The 21,191-nt window shown below is 33.5% G+C and overlaps 2 protein-coding genes across 3 annotated transcripts; both read left to right on the top strand.

Annotated features, from left to right (window-relative positions):
* Positions 1-10,592: 10,592 nt before the first annotated feature.
* LOC147383743 (putative glutathione S-transferase) lies at positions 10,593-13,475 on the top strand. Of its 2 annotated transcripts, none has more exons than XM_086426894.1 (2): positions 10,593-10,966; positions 12,869-13,475. In XM_086426894.1, exons 1-2 carry the CDS (start codon positions 10,652-10,654, stop codon positions 13,244-13,246), a joined length of 693 nt encoding a protein of 230 aa, XP_086283020.1. In that variant the 5' UTR covers positions 10,593-10,651; the 3' UTR covers positions 13,247-13,475. The 2 variants fall into 2 exon arrangements, with proteins under 2 accessions (XP_086283020.1, XP_086283021.1); XM_086426895.1 differs by having other exon boundaries at positions 10,608-10,966; positions 12,884-13,475.
* Positions 13,476-16,809: 3,334 nt separating this feature from the next.
* Positions 16,810-18,055, top strand: LOC147383742 (putative glutathione S-transferase). Its single transcript, XM_086426828.1, has 2 exons — positions 16,810-17,155; positions 17,481-18,055. Exons 1-2 carry the CDS (start codon positions 16,841-16,843, stop codon positions 17,841-17,843), a joined length of 678 nt encoding a protein of 225 aa, XP_086282954.1. The 5' UTR covers positions 16,810-16,840; the 3' UTR covers positions 17,844-18,055.
* The last annotated feature ends 3,136 nt before the right edge of the window (positions 18,056-21,191 follow it).

Raw genomic sequence — 21,191 nt, 5'->3', positions numbered from 1 at the left:
CTCTCAAATTTGAAATTTATGATGTGGATCCTACTCTAGGGTTTGTTTGGTTACTAACTTGATAAAGTGAGGTTTGGTAGGTAACAAACTTAATAAAGAAAGGTTCGCTTGGAGTTGTAAGAACTCCAAAGGAGTTTTTGAAATAAAAGTGCAACAGTTAAGTCTCCGGGGTAAATCTCTCTACTAAGTACTACTTACAGGTGGATCGAAAAAAAAGAAGATATCTGACACACATATTTAACAAAAATAAATACCCCATTAATTGGGCGTAAACCAACCCCTCCAGCTTTACAATAAAATTAAAAAAATAGCTAGCAATTGTACATACGTACCCAACTCAAAATGTGGGTCAGATTCTGGTGGGTTAGACCTGAATTAGTAACTCTTTTTGAATTTAAGTCTTTGTTTTTATGAGTGTGGGTGTGTTGGAGTGAAGACTGAGATTTGTGAGTGAGAAAGGAAATAATGATAATATAACCATATAAAGAGAATAGCTTTGAGTCACGTAAGTAACTAAATGAGGAGATATAAAAGGCTTTAAGGCCTCTTTCTAAGAAGACTGTAGAGAGGAGATAACACATATACATGTCATCTTTAAAGTAGGGGTGTCAATGGGTCGGTTCAGGTTTAGTTCCTAAGGTATTTAGAATCATAACCACTATATTTATTTCAGTGTCGGTTTTGGTTCTGGGTCTGATTCCAAAATAAATAGAATCAGATCTAGAACTGTCAAAAAACACCCACCCATCGGCTCTGATTCTCAAGAATCGAATGAGAAAAAAAAAAATTCAAATCATTATATATATTTTTTCCTTTAAAAAAAATTTAACATATTAACTACAAAAAGTTATAATTTGTTATATTAAAATTACAAATTAATGATTGTTTTTTTCAAAAAAAAAAAAAAAAATGTATCTTAGTTAAAAGTTATAAATATTTAGAAGATATATCTCATTTTAAGCTTCAATTGATAATTTATATGAAAACTTGAAGAACTTTACATAACATGCATTAATTTTGATATGGGAGAATACCTTAAATCATCTGTATTATGAAAAGAAATGACAAATTAAATTGGTTCTGGATACCCGTTGGATAGAATCTACCGGTTTCGATTCTTATCGGTCATGTTCCATTTTAGACTTGAATCTAATTAGTTCCAATAAAAAGAGAACCGGAACCGGGGGCTTTTGATTCCGATTCCGGTTTGGTTTCGGTTATCTTTTTATTGGAACCCATTGCATATAACCTAACGGTTCCGATTCCATTTTAGACTTGGATCTAATTGGTTCTAATAAAAAGGAAACTAGAACCAGGGTTTTGATTCCGGTTTGGTTTCGATTAAATGAGTACCCTTTGGCACCCCTACTTTGGACAATTAATAGGAAAATAATTTTAAAACTCGTCCATCATTGTGTCAACTCGGGTGAGTCATTTGGTCTTCAAGACAATTGGGGGCAGGGGGGGAGAGGGGGGGCTGTGGGATATGTGAATCATGCACCACATTGACTAGTCGACACTACGAGATGACATGACATGCCTGCTATATATATAGGGAGTGGTTCGGCAGCCCTAAAGTTTGCCAAGTTTGGTGCCAAACATTTTTTTGTAAATCACTTTTGATGGGGTTAGAAGTTTTCGAATAGACTGATTTTTGGTGAGGATGATCTCCTCAACATAGAGATCACCCTCACAAAAAATCAGCTCATTTCAAAGCTTCTAACCCATATTTTGAAAAATGTTTGGCACCAAACTTGGCAAACTTTAGGGCTGCTGAACCGTCCCCATATATATATATATATATATTTGCTATGTTTATTGAGAATTTACCAAATACCAATATAATAAAAAATATATAATTATCTAAATATAAATATATATTAATAAATAATTCAAATAAATTTAAATGGTTTGATTCATCCAAGATGAGATATCTTGAGAAAGTCAACTCATCTCGACTAGGAGTGAGACAAGATGATATACTAGGTTTAGAAACCATAGAGAGGAAAATTTTTAAAATCTAAGGAGCTTGAGTCAACTCAGGCAAATTAACTGTGTGTTGAGAAGAACGAGATGAGACGAGAAACTAGGTTTTGAAGTGATAGAGATGAAAGGTTTTAAAATTTGGACGATTCCGAGTTGTGACTCAGATCAATTGGATTGAACTCGGACGGTGCCCAATTAGCCTTTCAGTGTGAAAGGGACAGCTAAACAACTCATCCAAAAATTGACCAATTCATTTGACATCTATGAAATTTTGGTTAGTTGACTTCTTAAAATGGATTTCGGGCGAGCGAAACCTGATTTTCAAAATCAATCTGATCATTCAAAATCATGGTAAAAGAGGAGTTCAAATAAAACTAATAAGGTGCCGGAGGTAGGGAGAAACACGAATTACTTTTTATTTACTTACTAGAGTTTTTCAGTGCTTACGACACAATCATCTTCTTTGAAGGTAAAAGAAGAAAGACAATAAAATTGGAGAATATTATTAGAAAGGAGTAGAAAAGAAAAGACAATAACATTGAAGGACTAATCTTAGAAAGGTAATAAAATTGAAATTATTCATCGAGATGCGTGTGAAATTGAATCAGAATCACTCTTAACGGGAAATAAACATAGGGGAAAGATAATCCTTTAATTATATAGAATTTTTTTTTTTTTAATATTTTATGTTGAAAGGCATTTATAAATGAATTTAAGACACTTAAAAGCTTTGTTCTCATCATTCACTTTCAAGGTCCTCAAATTTCTCAATTTTTCCTTTCAAGCAAAGCATACACATGCCATCCTTTCCACAAAGTAAACAAATTAAATAAAAATCTAAATATAAATAAAAAAAAAATTATTTTATAGTAAAATCCCCAAAAAAAAAAAAAGTGTTTGTGTACCCTCAAACAGTATGTCAATCATGACTCATAAATCACTTATGTCCTATTAATCATAAAAGTTGTGCTCAAGTGACCACAAAATTGTACCTCATATCGCACATCTTATCGTGAAAGTGGATAGAAACCCTAGATGTTTTTCACTAGTATCTCGATGAAAAGCATCTAGGGTTCTCATACACTTTCACATTAGGATGTGCGAATTGTGAGGTACAATCTTGAGTTCACTTCAGCATTATTCTAATCATAATTCTAAAACTCAATTAGTTGACTTCAGCTCAATGAATGAGTCGACTGAGCACCATAGAATTTCTTGTTCACTGTTCATACGTATTTTCGAAAAGGGTTGATTTATCCAATTGACTCGAAAAGACAAACCAACTCGGGAACTCGCTAAATTGGATTTGAAACTTGGGCTCACTATTTTCATATTTTTTTTTCCTAATATCCCTTTTAAGAATTTGGTTTTAAATTTAAATTGATAAAAGAAAAAAAAATTATATCTTAAAATGTTCAATATACAAATAATTGACTTGCTCGAGTTAACTCACGAGTCATTAAGTTGGCTCAAATTGGTTTTTTGCTCTAAAACATTAATATAAACCCTAGATTGGCTGGTATGAGAGGCATAGAGCAATACCATACTCATGAACTCAAAAAAAAGGAAAAAAAAAAAAAGAAAAAAAAAATCATGTCTAGTTTTTTAATAAGGAGCATATAGAGGTGTTCCGATTTATGATTCCCTAATCAGAGAAACAAGTCTATGCTAGAGCACATGTTGGAAAAATATTAGGCCAAATTCCATACAAAACCATGTGGGGTTATTTAAAACTATAATGATTGCTCGACTTTTTATTTGGTCCCAATACTTTTTTTTTTTTGATGAGGGGGTATCTGAACTTATGTCTGGCTAGGGGGACCGAAAGAGCCAAGGCATATAGGTCCCTCTCCCAGGCACATCACAAGCATTGGGTAAGTGAGGGTACGCCCTCTCGGGTGGCCTTGAGGAAATACTACTCATATTAGGTATCGAACTCATAGCCTACAGGCTCTCACCGCTTATTGGTCCCGATACTTTCAATAACATATTATGGAACAACATTATTTAAATGGGGGAAAACATGACTTACCAACTTGATATGGGTTGATGTAATTTCGTGGAAACATGACTTACCAACTTGAAATGGGTCGAATTTAACGAGTTGAATTTATCATTTTCAAAGAACAAAAAATAAATATACGTTTAATAATATTAAAAGTATATATTTTACATCTAAATTAACTATTATAATAAGAGATAAATATCAAAATTCACACAAAGAAATTTTGATTTTGAGATATTTATCCATGTATTCTAATATATATATATAGTATTGATAATTAGATCTTACATTGCTACACCAAAAATTTTATAAGACACCAAACATTGAAATTAAATATTATTTTTGGGATTCAAAAATCTATCTATTTATCAACTGCACTCCCTTTCCATTTCTTCTTCTTCTTTGGCCCCTTCTATTTGGATTGCTTCTCATGTGAGAAAAGCCCTTGGAATTCTGAAGGGATTGGTTACAAGAGTGAGAGTATACCTAATTTCGTTAATTAGTGCTCTATGAACAAAAGTTGGTGTGGCAATATAAGCTCTTCCAACAATTTATATATATTTAATTGATGATAAATTTGGGGTTCCAACTCAAAATCAATTGGCAATGAGTGGAGAGGGTCAAGAGCTTATAAGGATAGAGACAAGCCAAGGAGTGTCCAATTTGGGACTAAACTCACCACGCCTCACACGTGTGGGCTAGACTAGATAGGGCCAAAGCACGTGGAGATATGAATTGGTGACATGGAGAAGAGAAAGGCCCGCTCTGATACCATGATAAGTTTGGGGCTAAACTCAACACTCCCCCGTACGTGTGGGGCTAGATTAGGCCAAAGCACGTGGGGATATGAATTGGGTGGCTTGGAGGAGAGAAAGGCCTGTTCTGATACCATGATAAGTTTGGGAGTCCAACTCAAAACTAATTGACAGTGAATGGCGAGGCCTAGGAGCTTATAAGGAGAAAGACAAGACAATGAGTGTTCGATGTGAGATTAAACTCAACAACTGACTCACCTAAACTACTAATGAGTCATAGAGTCGACTTTACTTTATGGATATCCAGTCCACATCGAGATTAGTTTTTGAACTCAAAAGCATAGGTTTTCACACTAAGAAAATAAAGAGAAAAGAGATAGCTTAACATATAAGCCACCCCTTGCATTTACTGCCTTTCTCTATAGCCTCCAAAGTAGATTAAATATGTAAAACCAAGCCATTTAGTCTAATATTTGTTCCCATATGTCAATGAAACTGATGTTTGTTAGATCAGCAAAGAATCTATGCTTAAAGGAGTGATTCTTTTGAGCAAACTTTTGTTATATTTCTTCCACAAAACTTTGTTATTTATGAGAGAATTTAATTAAGTCTTTGAATTTTCTTTTTAATGTAATTTAATGTGATGTGTTTCTTCCACCCCAACTAATTTGTTCTAGTTCTATTGTGACTACTTTCTTCTTCTTGCATGGTCATTTATTTCAAATTCATTGAATATAAACTTCATTAGTCCAATCATCAAGAGAAATGGAAGAATTCTTTTCTAACAATTATGAGAGAGAGAGAGAGAGAAATGGATTGGGCCAGGCTGCCTGAAAGACCCGAACCCGAACTGGATTGGGTCTTTGAACAATCTGGCCCAGTGAAAACTCTAGTTATGACCCATCAAAAAGATATGTATGGAAAAAGCCAACAAAGACAGCTTGAAAGTTTAAATGTTACCGATTCACATCAACACAAACTCTTGAAACCAATAGAACTATTCTATCTCTTGTGATACAATCGACAACAACGAAGCTTTATCTTAAAGATTTAGAGTCGGCTAAGTGAATGTTATTCCTCTATTCCATTTTGTCTTGAGTCAAATCTTCTATTATTAAATTGAGTTAACATTTGCTTTGATTATCTCTCTTCACTTTCTTTTGAATCTTCATCTTGTTTTAGGAGGATCTTCAACTTGAATATTTTCTTCTAATTGAAGTTGTATTTGACTTTGAGTCAGGATCGTATGCACCCAGGGAAGAACATTGAATCCCTCCTCCCACACTTCAATACATGTCATGTAATTAAGCCACAATCCAAGGAAGTAGAGCTTAAAATATCTCTTTTTAAAAATTTACTTGAATTGTGGCTTATGTGACATGTGAGGTGTGGGAGGAGGATTTCAATCCTCCACCTTGGGTGCATATGATCTGTACTCTTCGACTTATTAATACATGAGCATTTAGCCTAAGCCCAAAAAATAAGGGATATTTTGTGCCCAAATCATCTCAGTCGACTTTTTTCATTATCTATTACTTGGAGTTGTTTCTATATTTTTTAAGAACGTGTTAGTTTATCTTTCCTAATCTTTCCTCTCTTACATTTCATTAACTATCAACTCATAATAATATCATTATTTAGAATAATTATATAATTTATGAAAAGTACATTTATGACTTTTCCTTTAGTTCTCTCAATTTATATCAATACCAAAATGAGTATATATTGTATGATTGATAGTTTAGAAATCAGACCGATCATTGACCTGTATGACTGAGAGGATTGGTCCAAATTGGTCCATTTGACAGGTCAAATCGATCAGACCTGAAAATGAAATATTAAGTAAGTATTTTTTTTCTCCCCAAAATCATGTTACTTCAACTTCAAAAAACCTGATCCATTGTCACATGGATGTAGATTTCAAGATTTTAAGAATTATTCTTAAAAAGAATGAAAAGATAAATTTTCACCATTGGATTTGAATATGAAATTTTAAAGTTTAGTGGCCGTGCATTTTCAAAGTATGATAATAGGCAAAGAAAAAAAATTGTTTCATATCTAGTCTAGGCATGAGTTTAGAGGGTTGGTGTTATTTTTCTAACGTGGCAATCCATGTGGGTCCAACAATTAAAATCTTACTAACTTAGGTCAATTTCCATTAGTTTGTAAGAAAAGACTTAGGTCAAGGGGACATGTCATCAATTTCAAAACAAAAGGGGAATCTCAAGTATTCACCAAATCATGGAGGAGTACGTTAAATATGGAAGAGAATCCTCATTAGTACACAATTCCTGAATCAACCATTTAGCACACTTTAAACGGTCGGAAGACCTCCACGTCAATGATTAAATTAGATCTCACACTTATAATTTGTGGAGTTTAGTAGCCATTCATTTTTAAAGACATGGATTTGCATAAAAAAACCTTGTTTTTGGATTTTTTTAAATCAGATTCAAGTCATGATCACACGAGGTTGAGATGTTAAATATATATATTTTTTTTAAATACCTATCTTTCATCATTTTAAAGTGTGCTACACGGTTGCTACAGGAACCATATGCTACAGAGGATCCGCTTCTATTAAATATCATCAAAAAATTGGATCGCTCCATTCATAGACCTAGCTAGGTCATCGATCAAACCGATTGATTTTTAAAATTGAATTTTTTTTTATTGGCTCAACCACTAGAAGTTACAAGATCTAGTCCAATCCCGTCCGACAGACTAGCTTTCTCTGGTTTTTAGAATATTGATACATTCACATTTTATGTGTACTTATTTACCATCCTTGTGCACTTGTATTCAACTCATGGCTATAAAAGGTAAATTCATCAAAATGTCCATACAACAACTGTATATTATTCTTAAAAAAAAGTTATGAAATTAAGTATATGGCAATTTTTATAGATATTAAAAGAATGGTTGGTATAAAGATATTTTTCTTGGTTTACCAGAACAACTCAAATCTCTCCGATGCGAGACTCTTTTTCTCCACGACCACGTTGGGACACCAGTGTGATATTTGCCAATCATCCTCTGATGTTCAAATTAGAATTGAAGTTGTAGAAAATAATAGCTAAAAGATTCAACCACCTTCCAAAAGTCTTTTCTCTCGAGGTCTCCACCTCTATTTATATGTCATCTCATTTCCTTAAGGACCTATGTTCTAACGTCACCCACCCCATTTCGTTATTCAAGGGGATTCCTACTTATCATTTTTCTAAATCCTTGAGTCTCTTAATGTAAATCTCCAATATAATAGAAAATTTTTCCTTTAAGAAAGAACGTGATTGACACAGTCAATCATTCTAAGATTCTCAAGATGCCTTCACAATTTGAACTCAAAGATAACAAATCCATTCATCGTATTATCCTGATCTGGTCTGCTGCTCCTAGCCTAAGGATGGGTAGAAACTCCACTCAACTTAGCTATGCCATGTTGAGCAGAGTTGACGATCGAAACCTTTAGGTATAACACATATGGGCAACGTCAGATCTTACATTACTCAGCCGCAAAACCATTCTTAGATTCGGATATGTATAGGGTCCAGACCCAATTCATCTTCTAGAACCTTATATTGCACTTCTTGATGTGAAAGTAGATAGGAATCATAAATATTTTCACTCATATCTCGAGAAAAGCATCGAGATCACTTCAACGTTATTCAAAAGAAAAACTCGTCAAATTTGAGTTCGATTTTAACAAAAAATTTTCTAGATTCTACCATAGTTTCATCTAAGATGACTCATTTTTCCATCAAGTTGTCCATCCTTTCTAACTATTAGAATCTGCCAAATTAGCTTATCGATAAGGAGAGTGGGCCAAATAGAGTTTTCTACATTGAACTTTAGATGTCTATATCGAAGGCGGCATTGAAAGTTGACAACTCTTGGCGTGTAATGTTAGCTCACTACAGAGAAAATTAAGCTAAAGTTTCCTCTTTAAAAAATACAATTTTTTGTAAATAATTTAGATATCACCCCTCCGAGTTTTTGTAAATTTTTTAGATACCTATATGTATGTTCAACCTGATGGTATACTCCTTGACTTTTCATCTTCTTTGTAAGACAAATGAAAATGAAATAAATACCCTTGATTTTCTCCAAAACCCATCATCTTCGACTCTTGTGTTAACCACCCAACTACTCCAAAAGACCAATTTGTTGGAGTGGGGGAGAACTATGAATTAAGACGATCATGGGACTTAAATGGGGTTTGACACACCCAAAAGTGGAGGAAAATATATACTCCCCCTCACCCATAAGGCTGGAAAGAATTTAAACTCATGACTTGTACAAACTTAGCGTTCTGATACTACAAAAACCAACCAACTACTCCAAAAGACCGATCATTTGGAGAGGGGTAGAACTCTTAATATAAGAGGGACATAGGGCTTAATTGGGGTATGACACTTACGAGAGTAGAGCAAAATATATACTCAACATCTTGAAAGTTTTTTTTCCTTCATCTTTATCATTAAGAGAAAAATAGAATTTTTAGTGGAATTGAAGACAATGAATATTTTATAAAAGAAAAAAATTATGGATTTTTGGCAAAAGGTTTACGATGATATATAGATTGAAAATAAGGTCGAATAGGTTAAAAAAGAATTTACCCTAGAGATTGAAGATTTTGAATATTTACAACAAAACCTTATACAAAGATTTGGGTCTGCTAATCGAATCTTATTCCTTTAATATTCGACTGAGTAAAGTCTTGTGTTATTAAAAGTGAGTTCATACATGCTACACATCATTCATATTTTTTTACCTTTCCTCTCGATCTTTTAGAGCAATTCTGATGCAAATAGCCATATTGGGTAGGCATTTTATTATGTAGAGCCATTTTGCCTATTCAAGGGATTTGCACTTCAATTGTACTATCCAAAATGACTCTTCATAAATATTTTAATAATTATTTATTTATAATTTTACAAAAAAATTAATTGAAGTAAGATGGCTCTCAATTGTCATCGTTTATTATCGCTAACTGGTAGAGAGAATAGAGTATCTCACTCTCTTCTTTTGCCTCTCTCTCAAAAAAATTTCAAAGTAAAAAGCTTGATGTAGAGCTCGTTGGAGTGGATTTAGAGGTCTCTGGCTCTCCAAAGTGACAATTGGGAGAAGATGCAAAACCCGAGCCCAAATGCATTGTAGTTACTCTTAGGTTCTTTAACTTGAATACCTTCTTTTATTTGGCATTTTATTTGACCTTTTTTGAACAAGTTCATATCATCCCAGTCAACTTTCTTTTAGCTTATCGTGTTCTTAGGTTGGATCTCTTTTCTTCTAGGGCTATCACGCCTATTCTATTACATTCTTTTCCCTTTCCCCTTCTTGGGTGAACCTGTCCCATCGCTTGACTCCAGGAATTGTGATGTCTTGTCCTAGCATGGGTTACCTTCTCTAAACATGTCAGATTCTTATATTTTCTTGAATAAGTTTATTTCTAATTTTATCTTTCCACTTATTAAACTAAACATCCTCATCTCTACTATATTCAATTAAAAAACTATCATGCCTTCAATATTAATATTGTGCAAAATATCAATTTTGGCCATGATATCCTAAGATTTGAAATACCCTTATTTTTCCCCCTCAAAATCAAATACATTTTCAACCCTTTGATTTTTTTTTTTTTTTTTCTTAAAAAATAATCATCTTCAACCTTAAGATATTATATCTATTTCAACCTTCAACCCTTAATTTATCATATAAATTAAATAGCTTGAAGAGATTAAAGATTAAGGTATTTAAGTCATTTAGAATTAATCTATAAGACAAGACCAAGGACAAGAGGGCATCTCGTCAATTTGAAAACATAGTGGTCAATTACTTACATTATAAATTGTTTATATATAGTTTGTCCCTTAGAAGAAAATCCTGATTCCGCCCGAAACAATAAATGGAGAAAGAAGAGGTGAAGCTATTAGGGACATGGTCTAGCCCTTTTAATTTGAGAGTTGTTTGGGCATTAAAACTGAAGGGAATCGAATACGATTACATCGAACAAGATCTTTCAAATAAGAGTGATCTTCTCCTTCAATATAATCCTGTTCATAAGAAGATTCCAGTTCTTGTTCACAATGGAGAACCCATCTCGGAATCTCTCGTCATCGTTGAATATATCGACGACACGTGGAAGCAGAATCCAATACTGCCTAATGATGCTTATGACAGAGCTACGGTCCGTTTCTGGGCCAAATTCGGGGATGATAAGGTAATTAATTTTAGTTATTGTTATAAGTTTTTTTGTTCTTATTTTTATTTTATATATTCTTATATTGCCACACCAAAATTTTTATTATAACATGTCGGATTAATGAAATTTTATTCATATCAAATAAGAACATAAAAACACCAACAATGATTCTAAGACAAATAGGAAAAAATTGAGGAAGAAAGTGGGTATGACAAGCTCTTATATTGCCACACCAATTTTTGTTTATAACACACAACTTAATGAAATTTCAAAAACCCTTGCTCCACATGGTAGAAGATGGTTTTTTTTTTTTTTTTTTAAGAAGTCATAGTTTTTTAGAAAAAATATCAAGTTGGCAATTTTTACATCACAATCTTGTAGATTTCATGAAAAAACTTATGGTAAAAAATAAAAAATAAAAACCAAAGTTTTCCGAGTTTGATCTAAGGTGTTGCAAATGGATGGCGACTGAGCACTCCAATTAAAAATTAAAATTCAAGGTGAAAATAATTTTTTTTTTTTAAATTCATAGAATTCCGTCCTTTACAATTGGTATTGGATCATGTTTTTGGATGCCACAAGGTGTTCTTAGCAATCAATTTCATTTTGAGTAATGATTTTCTGACGCCCCTATACACCCCCTAATGTGGCATGTGCTAGAACCATTGATTCTTTTTCTTGGGATACACAGCTACATATATTTATGAAGATGTACAATCGTGTATTCTAAGAGAAAAAATATGGTTCAAGCCCATGCCATGTCAAGGACGTGTATTAGAGGGGGCATCAGAAAATCACAACTCTTTCATTTTTCCATAGTGGGTAGGAGAGAGAAAATAACTTTCTTAGTACTTACATCATGTGCGCCACATGTCAAATGGGTGTTGGATTGTGAGCAAAAATTTGACATATTTAACAAAGGTCAATAATATTCATAATTAAGAGAAATATTTAAGTTAAAAAAGAGTAAGAAGAAAATTCAAAAGATTGCGGATGAAGATGGTAAAAGCAAATACGAACACTTCCAATAACATAAGACGTGGTTATGGACAAAGTTAAATAGAGAAGCAAGATTCGTTTAGTTGACCACAAATCTTTGGGATAAAGTTTTGAGAATGCCAAATAAAAAAGTTTTCACCCTAATTAGTAATTTGAAGAGACCAAGTAAGATAGAATATTTTTTTTGAAGTGTTTTGGTAAAATATTGAAGAAGTGAGTACTTCAATCATTTTTAATATCAGCTTAAATCACTATATGAAAATTGGAAAATTCAACAGGAAAATTTGTCGGGCTACAAATTTTAGAAATTGAATTTCGATGGCCCAGGTCGTTGGAATTTTTGATGCTCCTCGATTCGATGGGTTAGAGCCGTCTAATTTATTCCGTCCTCCATTAATTTGATGGTTTCAGTCTGTTGAAAAAACAAATTCCACAATGAAAAAATTGATGATCTTGGGTTGTCGAATATGAGTTTTTTTCACACTGTGAATGTACATCAAATATTCATTAAAACATAGAGAAATATGTCTAAATTACCCAATAAAAAATTCATAAGCCCTCAAATAATTGAGATTTGATGTTAGCAAAAAATGGTGCTAAGATGATGAACCAATGAAATGGTGTCACGTAAACGTGAAATTCAAGCAAGAAAATTGCCCAAAAATTTTCTCCGCAATTTTCGCACCACTAACCAACGATCTTTTCTATTTTTCCTTACTTGTGGTTGGTTCATGGCCTCTCAAATTAGAACACAAGAGCTTCCTTAGAAAAGATAGAAAAATAATAAACCAACTTCATCTGTTGTGTTATAAACAAAATTAAATTTTGTGTGTTAATATAGGCTTTCTCTTTTGTAATCATTAGATTATCATCTAAGAACTCATAGAGTTCATCTCTTTTTTTTTTTTTTTTTATTCTTAGTTTTTCAAAATACAGTTACTAGCATCAGTATGGGGGGTTTTCTTGAAACAAGGGAAAGAACGTGAGGAAGCCTTTGTTGAAACCATGGAGAATTTGAAAATCTTAGAAGAACAGCTTAGGGGGAAGAATTATTTTGGTGGGGAAGCAATAGGACTAGTTGATATTTTCCTCGGTTGGACCGCAAACTTGATTGGTGTCATGGAGGAGATTATTGGTTTGAAGATGTTCGATGAAGAAAAGTTTCCATTACTATCATCATGGATGGATAATTTCTCAACCTCTCCAATCATCAAAGATACTTGGCCGAGTCGATCTAAATTGGTTACCAGGCTTCAACTCATCCGAGAAACACGACTCAAATCAACATCATCTAAATGAAGCAGTTGCGATGGTCGGGACCCTATAGTTCAAGTCGGCATAGATGTATATCGAATAAAGATGTTCATTGACATCTAGAATAAGCCTAAATTTTCGTGCTTTGTGTTATGGTTGTTTAAATTGAGATATGGTTTTTACACTAAGAAAGAAAAGGGAAGCTTAACATATGCCCCATGCACTTACTACCTTATGTGAATTACCTTTTCGTGAGTTGAAAATGAGTTATTTATGATTTCTGGCTAACTGTTCATTTTAACTGTTTACTTATTTATTGAACCTGTATTCAACCCATGGCTATGAAAGGTAAATTCATCAAAATGTCCATACAACAAGAAAAATATATTGTTCTTAAAAAAAAGTTATGAAACTAAGTATATGACAATTTTTATAGATATTAAAAAAGATGGTCGGTGTAAAGGTATTTTTCTTGACTTACCTCGAACAACTCAAATCTATCCGACGCGAGGCTCTCTTTCTCCACGATCACGTTGGGGCACTGATGTGGTACTTGCCAATCACTCTTTGATGCTCAAGTTAAAATTAAAGTTATAGAAAATAATAGTTAAGAGATTCAATCACATTCGAAAAGTCTTTTCTCTCGAGGTATCCACCTCTATTTACAAGTCATCTCCTTTCCTTAAGGACCCGTATTGTGGTGCCACACGTCAGCTGCCCCATTTTTTTATTCAAAGGGATTCCTACTTATCATCTTTCTAAACCTTGGGCCTCTTAATGTAAATCTTCTATATAATAGAAAATTATTCCTTTAATCATTCCAAGGTTATCTGGATACCTTCTCAATTTGAACTCAAAGATAACAAGTCCGTTCGTCCTACTATCCTCTCTTGATCTGACCCTCCCTACCTAAGGATGGGCATAAACTCAGCTGGACTCAACTATGCCATGCTGAGCAGAGTTGACGGTCACAATCTTTAGGTACAGCACATTTGGGTATCGTCAGATCTTACATGACTCAGCCGCAAAACCATTCTTAGATTCGGACGTGTATAGGGTCCAGATCTAATTCATCTTCTGGAACCTCATATTGCACTTCTTGATGTAAAAGTGGATACAAACCATAAATACTTTTTTACTTGAATCTCGAGGAAAGTATCGGGGTCACTTCAGCGTTAATCAAAAGAAAAATTTGTCAAATTTGAGCTCGATTTAACACAAAATTTCCTAGATTCTTACCATAGTTTCATCAAAGGACAGTGGGCTCAAAAGAGTTTTCTACATTAGACTTTAGAAAATTAAAAGTTGAAAGTTGACTCAACAACTCTTGGCATGTAACGTGAGATCACTACGGAGAAAATTAAGCTCAAGTTGCCTCTTAAAAAAAATACAATTTTTTATAAATAATTTAGATATCACCCCTCCGAGTTTTTGTAAAATTTTTAGATACTTATATGTATGTTTAAACTGATGGTATACCCCTTGACTTTTAGTCTTCTATGTGAGACAAATGAAAATGAAATAAATACCCTTGATCTTCTCCAAAACCCGTCGTCTTCGATTCTTGTGTTAACCACCCAACTACTCTAGAAGACTGATTTGTTGGAGTGGTGGAGAACTATGAATTAAGAAGGTCATGGGACTTAATTGGGGTATGACACGCCCAAGAGTGGAGGAAAATATACACTCCCCCACACCCATAAGGGTGGAAAGAATCGAAATCTATGACTTATACAAACCTAGCACTCTAATACTATGTTAACCAACCAACTACTTCAAAAGACCGATCTGTTGGAGAGGGGTAGAACTATGTATATAATAGGGTCATAGGTCTTAATTGGGGTATGACACTGGAGAGAGTGGAGCAAAAGATACACTCAACATCTTGAATTTTTTTTTTTTTCCTTCGCCTTTATCATCAAGAGAAAAATAGAATTTTTAATGGAATTGAAGACAATGAATATTTTATAAAAGAAAAAAATTTAGGATTTTTGGCAAAAGGTTTACGATGATACATAGATTGAAGATGAGGTCAAATAGGTTAAAAAAGAATTTGCCCTAGAGATTGAAGACCTTGAAGACAAACAACAAAACCTTATACAAAGATTTGGGTCTGCTAATCGAATCTTATTCCTTCAATATTCGACAGAGTAAAGTCTCGTGTTATTAAAAGTGAGTTCATATATGCTACACATATCATCATTCATATTTTTTACTCTTCCTCTTGATATTTTACAGCAACTCCAACGCAAATAGCCATATTAGCTTAGGCATAATTGGTAGGCATTTTATTATGTAGAGCCATTTTTCTTATTCAATGGATTTGCACTTCAAACGTACTATCCAAAATGACTCACCATAAATATTTTAATGATTTTTTTTATTTATTTATCATTTTACACAAAATTCAATTGAAGTAAGATGGCTCCCAATTGTTATCGTTTTTTTTACTGCCAACAAGTAAAGAGAGAGAATCTCACTCTCTTGTTTTATCTCTTTCCAAAAAATTTTTAAGTAAAAAGCCTAATGTAGAGTGTGTTGGAGTGGATTCAGAGGCCTCTAGCTCTCCAAAGTGACACTGGGAAATGATGTAGAACTTGAGCCCGGATGCATTGAAGTTACTCTTAGGATCTTTAACTTGAATGCCTTCTTTTATTTGAGATTTTATATGACCTTTTTTGTACATGTTCATATCATCTTAGTTAACTTTCTTTTAATTTATCGTGCTCTTAGGTTCGATCTCTTCTCTTCTAGGGCCAACGCGCCTATTCTATTACATTCCTTTCCCTTTCCCCTTCTTGGGTGAACCTGTCCCATTGCCCGAATCCAGGAATGGTGATGTCTCGTCCTGACATGGGTTACCTTCCCTAAATGCGTCGGATTCTTATTTTTTCTTGAATACATTCATTTCTAATTTCAACTTTGAGAATCTTTCGACTTATTAAACTAAACATCTTCATCTCTAATATTCAATTTATTAACGTTAAAGAGTATGAATACGACATATTTTTCGAATAAAATAAAGGTGTATTGTCTCATAATTTTGAAAATACATAAGGATATCTCAAATATTTAGTAAAACCCAAAGGGGTATCTCTAAATTACTCTACTTTTATTTTTATTTTTATTTAATTTGAATAAGTCCATAATTACCTAAGCAGTAATGACACGTATTGTGTGTGTGTTTTGCAAGAATATGGCGAAGCCAGGGTGTCGAGAGGGGGGTGGGGGAGGATTGAGAGGGGACAACGGACGGGTTGAGAGGGGGCAATTACAAAAACATGTTGTGAAATCCTCTTATTTTTCGGGACATTACACATTCCAGACTATTAAATAATAAAAAAGATGTTTTTCTTTATAAATTATTTTTTAAACGATTAAAAAACTATTGGGTCTTTGATATTAATAAAGATAATGTTAAATGGATTAAATGAAATTTACCATATAAATTAAATAGTTTGAAGAGATTAAAGATTATGGTATTTAGGTCATTTAAAATGAATCCGAAAGACAAGACCAAGGACAAGGGGCATCTGTCAATTTGAAAACATAGTGGTAAATCAATTACTTACATTATAAATTATTTATATATAGTTTGCCCCCCTAGAAGAAAATCCTGACTCCGCCCCGAAACAATTAATGGAGAAAGAAGAGGTGAAGCTATTAGGGACATGGTCTAGCCGTTTTAATTTGAGAGTTGTTTGGGCATTAAAACTGAAGGGAATCGAATACGATTACATCGAACAAGATCTCTCAAACAAGAGTGATCTTCTCCTTCAATATAATCCTGTTTATAAGAAGATTCCAGTTCTTGTTCACAATGGAAAACCCATCTCGGAATCTCTCGTCATCGTCGAATATATCGACGACACGTGGAAGCAGAATCCAATACTGCCCAATGATCCTTATGAAAGAGCTATGGTACGTTTCTGGGCCAAATTCGGGGATGATAAGGTAATTAATTTTAGTAATTGTTACAAGTTTTTTTGGTTTTTTACATATTTTTATATTGCCACGCCAAATTTTGATTATAACATGTCAAATTAATGAAATTTTACTCATATAAAATAAGCGCTTAAGAAAGTGGGTATGACAAGCTCTTATAATGCCACACCAATTTTTTATTATAACTCACAACTTCATCTGTTGTGTTATAAACAAAATTAAATTTGGTGTGCTAGTATAGGCTTTCTGTTTTGTAACCATTAGATTATCATCTAAGAACTCATAGAGTTCATCTCTTTTCACTTTTTTTAATTCCTAATTTTTCAAAATACAGTTACTACCATCAGTATTGGGGGTTTTCTTGAAACAAGGGAAAGAACATGAGGAAGCCTTTGTTGAAGCCTTGGAGAATTTGAAAATCTTAGAAGAACAGCTCAAGGGGAAGAATTATTTTGGTGGGGAAGCGATAGGACTAGTTGATATTTTCCTCGGTTGGACCACAAACATGATTGGTGTCATGGAGGAGGTTAGTGGTTTGAAGATGATCGATGAAGAAAAGTTTCCATTACTATCATCATGGATGGATAATTTCTCAACCTCTCCAATCATCAAAGATACTTGGCCAAGTCGATCTAAATTGGTTACCAAGTTTCAACTCTTGCGAGAAACACAACTCAAATCAACATCATCTAAATGAAGCAGTTGCGATGGTTGGGACCCTATAGTTCATGTCGGCATAGATGCATATCGAATAAAGATGTTCATTGACGACATCTAGAATAAGCCTACATTTTCATGCTTGTGTTATGGCTGTTTAAATTGAGATATGGCTTTTACACTAAGAAAGAAAAGGGAAGCTTAAAATATGTGCCTTGTATTTACTACCTTGTGTGAATTAACTTTTCGTGAGCTGAAAATGAGTTATTTACGATTCTGGCTAACTGTTCAGTTTAATTACCGAAACGTGAATGAACACGCTTTCGTTAAAAAAATAGTCACTTTAGAAACCTCTAAATTCGTTATCATTCATGTTTTAGTAAATTTGTCAAAAGTTGACCACTTTTTGATAAATTCGGGGGTCCAACTCAAAATTCACTGACAACGAGTGAAGAGGCCCAGGAACTTATAAGGAGAGAGACAAGACAATTTGTGTATGACGTGGGACTAAACTCTACACTTTTTTATAAATATCCTTACTACGTTTCTCCATGACCTTCAAAGTAGATTAAATATGTGGGGCATCCATGCCATTTAGTCTAACCTAATACGTATTACCATATGTCATTGAAATTGACCTTTGTTGGTGGGCAAGGAATCTATGCTTTAAGGGGTGATTCTTTTAAGCAAACCACTTTCAGAGGGAGTATTATTTGTGGGAGAACTTAATTATAAAACACTAACTTACGTGAGTTGACAACTGTTGGACCCAGTGAGTTGTTATCAAACATACCCTAATATATGTATGTAATTTAATGCGAGGTCTTGTTAATAGGGCACGCGTTAGAGTGCAATAATACACTTGAGAAATTAATATTTGTTCGAAAATACCCTCAATTTTTTTTACCAAATTACCAAGAATGCTTATTCCCAAGGTGTATTTGTTGCACTTTGACGTGTGCCCTTTAATGTGATGCGTTTCTTCCACTCTTACCCATTTGTTCTCCTATTGTGACTACTTTCTTCTTCTTGCATGCTCATTCATTAAATATAAACTTCATTAGTCATCAACGAGAGAAATGAAAGAAGAGATATATACTAAAACATGATCAACTTTTGAAGAATTTACGATTTCGGCTCACTGTTCATTTTAATTATCAAAACTTGAACGGTAATGAATTCGAAAGTTTTAAAGTGACAATTTCAGAGGTTTAGAGAGTCTATATTTCAAGTTTCACTATTTTTTTTTCTCGAGATAGTCACTTTGAACCTACGAAATTATCACTTTAAAACCTAAGAATTTGTTATTGTTCACGTTTTGGTAATTAAAATGAATAGTGAATCATAATTGTAAATTCGTCAAATTCAGAGACCTCGAAACCAAAAGAACTATACTATTTCTCATGATACAATCAACAACAACAAAGCCTTATCTTAAAGATTTAGAGTCGCTTAAATGAGTCTTGTTCGACTATTCCACTTTTTTCAAAAGCCAAATCTTTTGTTATTGAAATTGTGTTCAAGTTTGCTTTCACATTCTTTTAGATTTTCCTAATTTTATAGGATTTTCATCTTTAATAGTTTCTTGGGATATTTACAAAAAAGTGATCAACTTTCAACGAATTTACTATTCCAGCCAACTGTTCATTTTAATTAGCAAAACGTTAACAATAACGTTATTATTTCACAGGTTTAAAGTGACAAAAATAAGTACTTTAAAACCATTGAATTCGTTATTATTCTATTTTTTTTTTTTTAACGAAAATGCAATCATTCACGTTTAGATAATCAAAATGAACAGATAGCTTAAATCGTAAATAACTCATTTTCAGCTCACAAATTGGTAATTCACCATATTTTCTTCTAGTAGGGATTGTAATCGACTTTTTAATGTAGGAGCATACAGCCTAAAAATTGTGATCTTAATTATTAGATATATTTGCTCTCTATTTAGTGGACAATCAATCAGACAAATTAGCCTACTATGCAGACCACATCGATAAGGACAGTGGGCCCGTGGAACGCCTAAGAAGAAGTTTCCTCCTTTAGAAAAGTACATTTTTTATGAGTAATTTAGATACTAGCCCTATGAGTTTTGATAAAATTTTAAGATACCTCCGTATTTTTCAAACAGTTGGCATACCTTTCGTCTTCTACCATAGACAAATAAAAATGACATAAATATCCTCATTTTCAACTTCTAATAAAATAGGAATTTTAGGAAAATTGAAGTTTTTGAAAGTTTCATGATATGTATTGAGGTTGAATAGGTTAAAAAGCAAGTTCCTCTAAACATTGAAAACTTCAAATACAAACAATAAAAATCTCATCCAAAGATTTGGGTTAGTAATCAGTCATGGTCCTTCATAGACAACAGATTGGGCACGTATCTGGGCTTTTGCCCAATCCATAGACTATGGTCTTGTCCAACGACTAGTCCTGGGACATGAGCAACACTCACACATCACACACACTGGGTCAATGAGGGTGCACCCTTGCAGGTAGTTCCTGAGGAATTAATACTTATATTGGGTATCAAACTCACAACCAGCCTACCTATAGGCATTAATTACTAATTGATCCGTAATTGCCATTAAGCGAAACCCTCGGGGTTTACTATGTTCAATTTATTAACATTAACGAGTTTGAATGCGACATATTTTCTCGAGAAAGTCAAGGTGTATTGTCTTCGTAAGTTTGAAATACGTAAGGGTACCTCAAAATATTCACCAAAACCCAAAGGGGTATCTCTAAATTACTCTATTTTTTAATTTGAATAAGTCTAATGAACCAAGTTTCAACTTGCATGAACCAAGTTTCAACTCATCCGAGAGATACGACTCCAATCAACATCATCGAAATGAAACAATTATGATCTTTAGCACTGAGTGGGACTTATAGTTCATGTAGATGTATCTTTAAGTCGAATGAAGATGTTCATCAACATCTTGAATAAGCCTGCATTTTCATTTTCATGCATTTATGTTATGTGTGTCAATGCACACTGTTGATACGAAATAAAAGAACAGTTGTGATTTTCTGGCACCCCCTTTGATATACGCCCCAATATGATCCCTGACGTGGCCTGGATTAGATCCACAGTTCTTTTTCCTCAGGATACAGAACTGCACATCCCCATAAATATGTGCAGTTGTGTATCCCGATTAACAAAGATCTATAATTCTAACACATGTCAAGTAAGCGGGCTTAAAAATCATTATTTGAAAAGGAAAGATAGAACAAACGCTTGACATATGTTAGACATCAAGAGTTGAGTAATATAGTTGAAATCAGGATATATCAAGAATAACAATCACTAATAATGTCTAACTTGCCTTGTTAGGATCTCTTTTATGTTCTTTTTTTTTCTTTTAGGCCTTCTTGTCAC

Source organism: Akebia trifoliata, chromosome 15 (assembly GCF_017979445.1).
Source record: "Akebia trifoliata isolate Shusen 1 chromosome 15, ASM1797944v1, whole genome shotgun sequence".
In the NCBI taxonomy this organism is placed as follows: Eukaryota; Viridiplantae; Streptophyta; class Magnoliopsida; order Ranunculales; family Lardizabalaceae; genus Akebia; species Akebia trifoliata.
This window is presented reverse-complemented; position numbering and strand designations above follow the sequence as displayed.

Bases quoted from the DNA above. Each gene is read 5' to 3' on its own strand.
- LOC147383743 (XM_086426894.1), top strand. From the start codon at position 10,652: ATGGAGAAAGAAGAGGTGAAGCTATTAGGGACATGGTCTAGCCCTTTT. The intron at 10,967-12,868 runs GTAATTAATTTT...TTTTATTCTTAG, and splicing joins CCAAATTCGGGGATGATAAG to TTTTTCAAAATACAGTTACT.
- LOC147383742 (XM_086426828.1), top strand. From the start codon at position 16,841: ATGGAGAAAGAAGAGGTGAAGCTATTAGGGACATGGTCTAGCCGTTTT. The intron at 17,156-17,480 runs GTAATTAATTTT...TTCAAAATACAG, and splicing joins CCAAATTCGGGGATGATAAG to TTACTACCATCAGTATTGGG.